Below are 12259 nucleotides of genomic sequence, written 5' to 3'. Positions count from 1 at the left end.
AATGTGTGACCCCAAAACAAATGTCCCTTGCTCATCGATGTTTTGTCTTTCTACGTTTGCTCAGTTGACCATGACGTTGCCGGTAAGGATGTAGTATTCCTTCTGGATGGCTCTGATTACACAAGGAATGGATTCGCTGCCATGCGTGATTTTGTTCAGAGAGTGGTGGACGAACTTAATGTGGGCGAAAACAAAGACCGTGTGTCAGTTGTCCAGTACAGCAGAGACGCAGAGGCCCACTTCTATCTGAACACATACACCACAAAGGACGATGTTCTTGACACAGTCAGAGGACTGAGACACAGAGGGGGAAGACCCCTCAACACCGGGTCAGCCCTCAAGTATGTCCGAGACAACGTGTTTACGGCAGCCTCTGGAAGTAGGCGCCAAGAGGGCATTCCTCAGCTACTGATTCTGCTGAGTGGAGGGCGATCAAGTGACAACGTAGAGATACCGGCGTCTGCCCTCAAAGACAACGGGGTCTTAATTCTGGGCATCGGAACTAGAAATTCTAGCACAGAGGTTCAAAGAATCGCCTCTGATCCTAGTTATGCCCAGTCTGTGTCTGACTTCTCTGACCTCCCAAACGTACAGCAGCCGTTCGCCTCCTCTCTTAGCCATGTAGTAGTCGGGGTTAAACCAATGACCCCTACAGTGAGAGGTAAGACACTGTTGCCTAATTACACCCGAAACATGTTGTACCTTTTGGTGCACTCCTGCTCCAATTGTCAACATAAAGGCTAATGCTTGCATGCCGCTTTCAACTTTAGCATCAATGTTCTGTTTTTCACATTCTCCCAGTTGACCAGAGAACTCCAAAAAGGGATGTGGTATTCCTTCTGGATGGCTCTGATGGCACACGGAATGGATTCCCTGCCATGCGTGATTTTATTCACACAGTGGTGGAGAAACTGAATGTGGGCGAAGACAACGACCGTGTGTCCGTTGCCCAGTACAGCGGAGATGCGGAGGCCAATTTCTATCTGAACACATATAACACAAAGGAAGATATTCTTGACACAGTCAGCGGCCTTACGCACAAAGGAGGCAGGCCCGTCAATACCGGGGCAGCCCTCCAGTATGTCAGAGACAACGTGTTTACAGCCTCTTCCGGCAGCAGGCGCCAAGAAGGGGTTCCACAGTTGTTGATCCTTGTAAATGGTGGAAGGTCTTCTGACAGTGTAGATACACCGGCAGCTGCTCTCAAACAGCTTGGCATCACTGTCCTTGGAATTGGAACAAGGAACTCTGACCATGGACAACTGCAAAAGATCTCCTCTAAGCCAAATTATGCTTTGTCAGTGTCTGACTTCAGTGACCTCCCCAACATACAAGAGCAACTGTCCTCTGCCATCAGCACAGTCATAGTGAGGGCCACACCAATGACGCCAACTGTAATCGGTGAGCTATTAATCGTCTCCGGAAGGCCATTAGAACATTAAAATGGGACTTTTAAGACGCCAGATGCATGTCTTGCTAGCTAATGTAATTGTTCCCAAGTTGTAAGCCAAAGCGATGTTGAATGAAGCTGAAGTTAGACATCTATCGTAACTGGGTTGAAGGCAGTGGCCTATATGTAAAAAAAAAAAAATGCTAATGTTTTGGATGAGCTTCTGTTTGTGCCTTTCCCTACACATGTGTAAATACAGCCCCCTAATCTTTGTCTACTATTATTATTTTCTAGTTGAGCACAGCCTGCCCAAAAGGGATGTTGTGTTCTTGCTGGATGGATCTGATGGCACGCGGTCTGGATTCCCAGCAATGCGTGACTTTGTGCAGAAAGTTGTGGATACGCTCAATGTGGATGACGACAGAGATCGAGTCTCAGTTGTTCAGTACAGCAGAGATCCAGCTGTCCAATTCTATCTGAACACGTACAAAGCACAGGGCGACGTCGTTGCTAATGTCAGGGGCTTGAGGCACAAGGGCGGTAGGCCACTTAACACTGGAGCAGCGCTCCAATACTTGAGGGATAATGTCTTCACTGCCTCGGCTGGAAGTAGGCGTCTGGAAGGAGTTCCACAGATGCTCATAGTCCTCAGCGGTGGAAGGTCCTTTGACAGTGTTGATGCAGCAGCCACCGCTCTGAAGGAGCTGGGGGTCTATACCCTTGCCATTGGAACCAGAGGCTCTGATACCAGAGAACTGCAGAAGATATCCCATGGTCCCGAACAGGCTCTGTCTGTGTCTGAATTTACTGACCTTCCAAGTGTGCAACAGCAACTGCAGTCCTCAATGGAATCAGTGGTCATTGGTGTAACTCCAGAATCTCCCACAGTTTTAGGTATGTTCCCAAGTGTGGCCATGTGTACTTGTGTCAGTTTAAATGATGTATTTTAGGGATAACCTGAAGCTATCTGAGTTATGTCAGCCGTGTGTGCTCAAAGGGAAAAGGTGGCATGCTTAATGACTCTTACTAGTAGCCAAACGTAGGCATTTGCAGTCGTGCACAATCAATGTGTGACCCCAAAACAAATGTCCCTTGCTCATCGATGTTTTGTCTTTCTACGTTTGCTCAGTTGACCATGACGTTGCCGGTAAGGATGTAGTATTCCTTCTGGATGGCTCTGATTACACAAGGAATGGATTCGCTGCCATGCGTGATTTTGTTCAGAGAGTGGTGGACGAACTTAATGTGGGCGAAAACAAAGACCGTGTGTCAGTTGTCCAGTACAGCAGAGACGCAGAGGCCCACTTCTATCTGAACACATACACCACAAAGGACGATGTTCTTGACACGGTCAGAGGACTGAGACACAGAGGGGGAAGACCCCTCAACACCGGGTCAGCCCTCAAGTATGTCCGAGACAACGTGTTTACGGCAGCCTCTGGAAGTAGGCGCCAAGAGGGCATTCCTCAGCTACTGATTCTGCTGAGTGGAGGGCGATCTAGTGACAACGTAGAGATACCGGCGTCTGCCCTCAAAGACAACGGGGTCTTAATTCTGGGCATCGGAACTAGAAATTCTAGCACAGAGGTTCAAAGAATCGCCTCTGATCCTAGTTATGCCCAGTCTGTGTCTGACTTCTCTGACCTCCCAAACGTACAGCAGCCGTTCGCCTCCTCTCTTAGCCATGTAGTAGTCGGGGTTAAACCAATGACCCCTACAGTGAGAGGTAAGACACTGTTGCCTAATTACACCCGAAACATGTTGTACCTTTTGGTGCACTCCTGCTCCAATTGTCAACATAAAGGCTAATGCTTGCATGCCGCTTTCAACTTTAGCATCAATGTTCTGTTTTTCACATTCTCCCAGTTGACCAGAGAACTCCAAAAAGGGATGTGGTATTCCTTCTGGATGGCTCTGATGGCACACGGAATGGATTCCCTGCCATGCGTGATTTTATTCACACAGTGGTGGAGAAACTGAATGTGGGCGAAGACAACGACCGTGTGTCCGTTGCCCAGTACAGCGGAGATGCGGAGGCCAATTTCTATCTGAACACATATAACACAAAGGAAGATATTCTTGCCACAGTCAGCGGCCTTACGCACAAAGGAGGCAGGCCCGTCAATACCGGGGCAGCCCTCCAGTATGTCAGAGACAACGTGTTTACAGCCTCTTCCGGCAGCAGGCGCCAAGAAGGGGTTCCACAGTTGTTGATCCTTGTAAATGGTGGAAGGTCTTCTGACAGTGTAGATACACCGGCAGCTGCTCTCAAACAGCTTGGCATCACTGTCCTTGGAATTGGAACAAGGAACTCGGACCATGGACAACTGCAAAAGATCTCCTCTAAGCCAAATTATGCTTTGTCAGTGTCTGACTTCAGTGACCTCCCCAACATACAAGAGCAACTGTCCTCTGCCATCAGCACAGTCATAGTGAGGGCCACACCAATGACGCCAACTGTAATCGGTGAGCTATTAATCGTCTCCGGAAGGCCATTAGAACATTAAAATGGGACTTTTAAGACGCCAGATGCATGTCTTGCTAGCTAATGTAATTGTTCCCAAGTTGTAAGCCAAAGCGATGTTGAATGAAGCTGAAGTTAGACATCTATCGTAACTGGGTTGAAGGCAGTGGCCTATATGTAAAAAAAAAAAAAATGCTAATGTTTTGGATGAGCTTCTGTTTGTGCCTTTCCCTACACATGTGTAAATACAGCCCCCTAATCTTTGTCTACTATTATTATTTTCTAGTTGAGCACAGCCTGCCCAAAAGGGATGTTGTGTTCTTGCTGGATGGATCTGATGGCACGCGGTCTGGATTCCCAGCAATGCGTGACTTTGTGCAGAAAGTTGTGGATACGCTCAATGTGGATGACGACAGAGATCGAGTCTCAGTTGTTCAGTACAGCAGAGATCCAGCTGTCCAATTCTATCTGAACACGTACAAAGCACAGGGCGACGTCGTTGCTAATGTCAGGGGCTTGAGGCACAAGGGCGGTAGGCCACTTAACACTGGAGCAGCGCTCCAATACTTGAGGGATAATGTCTTCACTGCCTCGGCTGGAAGTAGGCGTCTGGAAGGAGTTCCACAGATGCTCATAGTCCTCAGCGGTGGAAGGTCCTTTGACAGTGTTGATGCAGCAGCCACCGCTCTGAAGGAGCTGGGGGTCTATACCCTTGCCATTGGAACCAGAGGCTCTGATACCAGAGAACTGCAGAAGATATCCCATGGTCCCGAACAGGCTCTGTCTGTGTCTGAATTTACTGACCTTCCAAGTGTGCAACAGCAACTGCAGTCCTCAATGGAATCAGTGGTCATTGGTGTAACTCCAGAATCTCCCACAGTTTTAGGTATGTTCCCAAGTGTGGCCATGTGTACTTGTGTCAGTTTAAATGATGTATTTTAGGGATAACCTGAAGCTATCTGAGTTATGTCAGCCGTGTGTGCTCAAAGGGAAAAGGTGGCATGCTTAATGACTCTTACTAGTAGCCAAACGTAGGCATTTGCAGTCGTGCACAATCAATGTGTGACCCCAAAACAAATGTCCCTTGCTCATCGATGTTTTGTCTTTCTACGTTTGCTCAGTTGACCATGACGTTGCCGGTAAGGATGTAGTATTCCTTCTGGATGGCTCTGATTACACAAGGAATGGATTCGCTGCCATGCGTGATTTTGTTCAGAGAGTGGTGGACGAACTTAATGTGGGCGAAAACAAAGACCGTGTGTCAGTTGTCCAGTACAGCAGAGACGCAGAGGCCCACTTCTATCTGAACACATACACCACAAAGGACGATGTTCTTGACACGGTCAGAGGACTGAGACACAGAGGGGGAAGACCCCTCAACACCGGCTCAGCCCTCAAGTATGTCCGAGACAACGTGTTTACGGCAGCCTCTGGAAGTAGGCGCCAAGAGGGCATTCCTCAGCTACTGATTCTGCTGAGTGGAGGGCGATCTAGTGACAACGTAGAGATACCGGCGTCTGCCCTCAAAGACAACGGGGTCTTAATTCTGGGCATCGGAACTAGAAATTCTAGCACAGAGGTTCAAAGAATCGCCTCTGATCCTAGTTATGCCCAGTCTGTGTCTGACTTCTCTGACCTCCCAAACGTACAGCAGCCGTTCGCCTCCTCTCTTAGCCATGTAGTAGTCGGGGTTAAACCAATGACCCCTACAGTGAGAGGTAAGACACTGTTGCCTAATTACACCCGAAACATGTTGTACCTTTTGGTGCACTCCTGCTCCAATTGTCAACATAAAGGCTAATGCTTGCATGCCGCTTTCAACTTTAGCATCAATGTTCTGTTTTTCACATTCTCCCAGTTGACCAGAGAACTCCAAAAAGGGATGTGGTATTCCTTCTGGATGGCTCTGATGGCACACGGAATGGATTCCCTGCCATGCGTGATTTTATTCACACAGTGGTGGAGAAACTGAATGTGGGCGAAGACAACGACCGTGTGTCCGTTGCCCAGTACAGCGGAGATGCGGAGGCCAATTTCTATCTGAACACATATAACACAAAGGAAGATATTCTTGACACAGTCAGCGGCCTTACGCACAAAGGAGGCAGGCCCGTCAATACCGGGGCAGCCCTCCAGTATGTCAGAGACAACGTGTTTACAGCCTCTTCCGGCAGCAGGCGCCAAGAAGGGGTTCCACAGTTGTTGATCCTTGTAAATGGTGGAAGGTCTTCTGACAGTGTAGATACACCGGCAGCTGCTCTCAAACAGCTTGGCATCACTGTCCTTGGAATTGGAACAAGGAACTCGGACCATGGACAACTGCAAAAGATCTCCTCTAAGCCAAATTATGCTTTGTCAGTGTCTGACTTCAGTGACCTCCCCAACATACAAGAGCAACTGTCCTCTGCCATCAGCACAGTCATAGTGAGGGCCACACCAATGACGCCAACTGTAATCGGTGAGCTATTAATCGTCTCCGGAAGGCCATTAGAACATTAAAATGGGACTTTTAAGACGCCAGATGCATGTCTTGCTAGCTAATGTAATTGTTCCCAAGTTGTAAGCCAAAGCGATGTTGAATGAAGCTGAAGTTAGACATCTATCGTAACTGGGTTGAAGGCAGTGGCCTATATGTAAAAAAAAAAAAAATGCTAATGTTTTGGATGAGCTTCTGTTTGTGCCTTTCCCTACACATGTGTAAATACAGCCCCCTAATCTTTGTCTACTATTATTATTTTCTAGTTGAGCACAGCCTGCCCAAAAGGGATGTTGTGTTCTTGCTGGATGGATCTGATGGCACGCGGTCTGGATTCCCAGCAATGCGTGACTTTGTGCAGAAAGTTGTGGATACGCTCAATGTGGATGACGACAGAGATCGAGTCTCAGTTGTTCAGTACAGCAGAGATCCAGCTGTCCAATTCTATCTGAACACGTACAAAGCACAGGGCGACGTCGTTGCTAATGTCAGGGGCTTGAGGCACAAGGGCGGTAGGCCACTTAACACTGGAGCAGCGCTCCAATACTTGAGGGATAATGTCTTCACTGCCTCGGCTGGAAGTAGGCGTCTGGAAGGAGTTCCACAGATGCTCATAGTCCTCAGCGGTGGAAGGTCCTTTGACAGTGTTGATGCAGCAGCCACCGCTCTGAAGGAGCTGGGGGTCTATACCCTTGCCATTGGAACCAGAGGCTCTGATACCAGAGAACTGCAGAAGATATCCCATGGTCCCGAACAGGCTCTGTCTGTGTCTGAATTTACTGACCTTCCAAGTGTGCAACAGCAACTGCAGTCCTCAATGGAATCAGTGGTCATTGGTGTAACTCCAGAATCTCCCACAGTTTTAGGTATGTTCCCAAGTGTGGCCATGTGTACTTGTGTCAGTTTAAATGATGTATTTTAGGGATAACCTGAAGCTATCTGAGTTATGTCAGCCGTGTGTGCTCAAAGGGAAAAGGTGGCATGCTTAATGACTCTTACTAGTAGCCAAACGTAGGCATTTGCAGTCGTGCACAATCAATGTGTGACCCCAAAACAAATGTCCCTTGCTCATCGATGTTTTGTCTTTCTACGTTTGCTCAGTTGACCATGACGTTGCCGGTAAGGATGTAGTATTCCTTCTGGATGGCTCTGATTACACAAGGAATGGATTCGCTGCCATGCGTGATTTTGTTCAGAGAGTGGTGGACGAACTTAATGTGGGCGAAAACAAAGACCGTGTGTCAGTTGTCCAGTACAGCAGAGACGCAGAGGCCCACTTCTATCTGAACACATACACCACAAAGGACGATGTTCTTGACACGGTCAGAGGACTGAGACACAGAGGGGGAAGACCCCTCAACACCGGCTCAGCCCTCAAGTATGTCCGAGACAACGTGTTTACGGCAGCCTCTGGAAGTAGGCGCCAAGAGGGCATTCCTCAGCTACTGATTCTGCTGAGTGGAGGGCGATCTAGTGACAACGTAGAGATACCGGCGTCTGCCCTCAAAGACAACGGGGTCTTAATTCTGGGCATCGGAACTAGAAATTCTAGCACAGAGGTTCAAAGAATCGCCTCTGATCCTAGTTATGCCCAGTCTGTGTCTGACTTCTCTGACCTCCCAAACGTACAGCAGCCGTTCGCCTCCTCTCTTAGCCATGTAGTAGTCGGGGTTAAACCAATGACCCCTACAGTGAGAGGTAAGACACTGTTGCCTAATTACACCCGAAACATGTTGTACCTTTTGGTGCACTCCTGCTCCAATTGTCAACATAAAGGCTAATGCTTGCATGCCGCTTTCAACTTTAGCATCAATGTTCTGTTTTTCACATTCTCCCAGTTGACCAGAGAACTCCAAAAAGGGATGTGGTATTCCTTCTGGATGGCTCTGATGGCACACGGAATGGATTCCCTGCCATGCGTGATTTTATTCACACAGTGGTGGAGAAACTGAATGTGGGCGAAGACAACGACCGTGTGTCCGTTGCCCAGTACAGCGGAGATGCGGAGGCCAATTTCTATCTGAACACATATAACACAAAGGAAGATATTCTTGACACAGTCAGCGGCCTTACGCACAAAGGAGGCAGGCCCGTCAATACCGGGGCAGCCCTCCAGTATGTCAGAGACAACGTGTTTACAGCCTCTTCCGGCAGCAGGCGCCAAGAAGGGGTTCCACAGTTGTTGATCCTTGTAAATGGTGGAAGGTCTTCTGACAGTGTAGATACACCGGCAGCTGCTCTCAAACAGCTTGGCATCACTGTCCTTGGAATTGGAACAAGGAACTCGGACCATGGACAACTGCAAAAGATCTCCTCTAAGCCAAATTATGCTTTGTCAGTGTCTGACTTCAGTGACCTCCCCAACATACAAGAGCAACTGTCCTCTGCCATCAGCACAGTCATAGTGAGGGCCACACCAATGACGCCAACTGTAATCGGTGAGCTATTAATCGTCTCCGGAAGGCCATTAGAACATTAAAATGGGACTTTTAAGACGCCAGATGCATGTCTTGCTAGCTAATGTAATTGTTCCCAAGTTGTAAGCCAAAGCGATGTTGAATGAAGCTGAAGTTAGACATCTATCGTAACTGGGTTGAAGGCAGTGGCCTATATGTAAAAAAAAAAAAAATGCTAATGTTTTGGATGAGCTTCTGTTTGTGCCTTTCCCTACACATGTGTAAATACAGCCCCCTAATCTTTGTCTACTATTATTATTTTCTAGTTGAGCACAGCCTGCCCAAAAGGGATGTTGTGTTCTTGCTGGATGGATCTGATGGCACGCGGTCTGGATTCCCAGCAATGCGTGACTTTGTGCAGAAAGTTGTGGATACGCTCAATGTGGATGACGACAGAGATCGAGTCTCAGTTGTTCAGTACAGCAGAGATCCAGCTGTCCAATTCTATCTGAACACGTACAAAGCACAGGGCGACGTCGTTGCTAATGTCAGGGGCTTGAGGCACAAGGGCGGTAGGCCACTTAACACTGGAGCAGCGCTCCAATACTTGAGGGATAATGTCTTCACTGCCTCGGCTGGAAGTAGGCGTCTGGAAGGAGTTCCACAGATGCTCATAGTCCTCAGCGGTGGAAGGTCCTTTGACAGTGTTGATGCAGCAGCCACCGCTCTGAAGGAGCTGGGGGTCTATACCCTTGCCATTGGAACCAGAGGCTCTGATACCAGAGAACTGCAGAAGATATCCCATGGTCCCGAACAGGCTCTGTCTGTGTCTGAATTTACTGACCTTCCAAGTGTGCAACAGCAACTGCAGTCCTCAATGGAATCAGTGGTCATTGGTGTAACTCCAGAATCTCCCACAGTTTTAGGTATGTTCCCAAGTGTGGCCATGTGTACTTGTGTCAGTTTAAATGATGTATTTTAGGGATAACCTGAAGCTATCTGAGTTATGTCAGCCGTGTGTGCTCAAAGGGAAAAGGTGGCATGCTTAATGACTCTTACTAGTAGCCAAACGTAGGCATTTGCAGTCGTGCACAATCAATGTGTGACCCCAAAACAAATGTCCCTTGCTCATCGATGTTTTGTCTTTCTACGTTTGCTCAGTTGACCATGACGTTGCCGGTAAGGATGTAGTATTCCTTCTGGATGGCTCTGATTACACAAGGAATGGATTCGCTGCCATGCGTGATTTTGTTCAGAGAGTGGTGGACGAACTTAATGTGGGCGAAAACAAAGACCGTGTGTCAGTTGTCCAGTACAGCAGAGACGCAGAGGCCCACTTCTATCTGAACACATACACCACAAAGGACGATGTTCTTGACACGGTCAGAGGACTGAGACACAGAGGGGGAAGACCCCTCAACACCGGGTCAGCCCTCAAGTATGTCCGAGACAACGTGTTTACGGCAGCCTCTGGAAGTAGGCGCCAAGAGGGCATTCCTCAGCTACTGATTCTGCTGAGTGGAGGGCGATCTAGTGACAACGTAGAGATACCGGCGTCTGCCCTCAAAGACAACGGGGTCTTAATTCTGGGCATCGGAACTAGAAATTCTAGCACAGAGGTTCAAAGAATCGCCTCTGATCCTAGTTATGCCCAGTCTGTGTCTGACTTCTCTGACCTCCCAAACGTACAGCAGCCGTTCGCCTCCTCTCTTAGCCATGTAGTAGTCGGGGTTAAACCAATGACCCCTACAGTGAGAGGTAAGAAACTGTTGCCTAATTACACCCGAAACATGTTGTACCTTTTGGTGCACTCCTGCTCCAATTGTCAACATAAAGGCTAATGCTTGCATGCCGCTTTCAACTTTAGCATCAATGTTCTGTTTTTCACATTCTCCCAGTTGACCAGAGAACTCCAAAAAGGGATGTGGTATTCCTTCTGGATGGCTCTGATGGCACACGGAATGGATTCCCTGCCATGCGTGATTTTATTCACACAGTGGTGGAGAAACTGAATGTGGGCGAAGACAACGACCGTGTGTCCGTTGCCCAGTACAGCGGAGATGCGGAGGCCAATTTCTATCTGAACACATATAACACAAAGGAAGATATTCTTGACACAGTCAGCGGCCTTACGCACAAAGGAGGCAGGCCCGTCAATACCGGGGCAGCCCTCCAGTATGTCAGAGACAACGTGTTTACAGCCTCTTCCGGCAGCAGGCGCCAAGAAGGGGTTCCACAGTTGTTGATCCTTGTAAATGGTGGAAGGTCTTCTGACAGTGTAGATACACCGGCAGCTGCTCTCAAACAGCTTGGCATCACTGTCCTTGGAATTGGAACAAGGAACTCGGACCATGGACAACTGCAAAAGATCTCCTCTAAGCCAAATTATGCTTTGTCAGTGTCTGACTTCAGTGACCTCCCCAACATACAAGAGCAACTGTCCTCTGCCATCAGCACAGTCATAGTGAGGGCCACACCAATGACGCCAACTGTAATCGGTGAGCTATTAATCGTCTCCGGAAGGCCATTAGAACATTAAAATGGGACTTTTAAGACGCCAAATGCATGTCTTGCTAGCTAATGTAATTGTTCCCAAGTTGTAAGCCAAAGCGATGTTGAATGAAGCTGAAGTTAGACATCTATCGTAACTGGGTTGAAGGCAGTGGCCTATATGTAAAAAAAAAAAAAATGCTAATGTTTTGGATGAGCTTCTGTTTGTGCCTTTCCCTACACATGTGTAAATACAGCCCCCTAATCTTTGTCTACTATTATTATTTTCTAGTTGAGCACAGCCTGCCCAAAAGGGATGTTGTGTTCTTGCTGGATGGATCTGATGGCACGCGGTCTGGATTCCCAGCAATGCGTGACTTTGTGCAGAAAGTTGTGGATACGCTCAATGTGGATGACGACAGAGATCGAGTCTCAGTTGTTCAGTACAGCAGAGATCCAGCTGTCCAATTCTATCTGAACACGTACAAAGCACAGGGCGACGTCGTTGCTAATGTCAGGGGCTTGAGGCACAAGGGCGGTAGGCCACTTAACACTGGAGCAGCGCTCCAATACTTGAGGGATAATGTCTTCACTGCCTCGGCTGGAAGTAGGCGTCTGGAAGGAGTTCCACAGATGCTCATAGTCCTCAGCGGTGGAAGGTCCTTTGACAGTGTTGATGCAGCAGCCACCGCTCTGAAGGAGCTGGGGGTCTATACCCTTGCCATTGGAACCAGAGGCTCTGATACCAGAGAACTGCAGAAGATATCCCATGGTCCCGAACAGGCTCTGTCTGTGTCTGAATTTACTGACCTTCCAAGTGTGCAACAGCAACTGCAGTCCTCAATGGAATCAGTGGTCATTGGTGTAACTCCAGAATCTCCCACAGTTTTAGGTATGTTCCCAAGTGTGGCCATGTGTACTTGTGTCAGTTTAAATGATGTATTTTAGGGATAACCTGAAGCTATCTGAGTTATGTCAGCCGTGTGTGCTCAAAGGGAAAAGGTGGCATGCTTAATGACTCTTACTAGTAGCCAAACGTAGGC

The 12259-nt window shown here is 48.2% G+C and overlaps 2 protein-coding genes across 4 annotated transcripts in view; both read left to right on the top strand.

The window, feature by feature from the left end:
- LOC311368579 (collagen alpha-3(VI) chain-like) overlaps positions 1 to 12259 on the top strand; it is a 79917-nt gene that overhangs the window by 20808 nt on the left and 46850 nt on the right. The gene's annotated exons all lie outside the window — the stretch shown is intronic.
- The window catches only part of LOC311368629 (uncharacterized protein), a gene marked incomplete at its 3' end in the record, with an annotated part of 35021 nt that continues 24656 nt past the window's right edge, over positions 1895 to 12259 (top strand). Inside the window, exons 1-12 of the mRNA XM_084487434.1 lie at positions 1895 to 2284; positions 2520 to 3116; positions 3257 to 3856; positions 4141 to 4754; positions 5721 to 6312; positions 6597 to 7196; positions 7432 to 8028; positions 8169 to 8768; positions 9053 to 9652; positions 9888 to 10484; positions 10625 to 11224; positions 11509 to 12108. Coding sequence (XP_084343560.1) covers positions 2026 to 2284; positions 2520 to 3116; positions 3257 to 3856; positions 4141 to 4754; positions 5721 to 6312; positions 6597 to 7196; positions 7432 to 8028; positions 8169 to 8768; positions 9053 to 9652; positions 9888 to 10484; positions 10625 to 11224; positions 11509 to 12108 — 6856 coding nt within the window. The 5' untranslated portion in view covers positions 1895 to 2025. The remainder of the gene's footprint in view (positions 2285 to 2519; positions 3117 to 3256; positions 3857 to 4140; positions 4755 to 5720; positions 6313 to 6596; positions 7197 to 7431; positions 8029 to 8168; positions 8769 to 9052; positions 9653 to 9887; positions 10485 to 10624; positions 11225 to 11508; positions 12109 to 12259) is intronic.

This window comes from Micromesistius poutassou (genome assembly GCF_964030765.1).
Source record: "Micromesistius poutassou genome assembly, chromosome: 23".
Taxonomy (NCBI): domain Eukaryota; kingdom Metazoa; phylum Chordata; class Actinopteri; order Gadiformes; family Gadidae; genus Micromesistius; species Micromesistius poutassou.
Note: the sequence above shows the minus strand (reverse complement) of the source record. Positions and strands in the feature narration are given on the sequence as shown.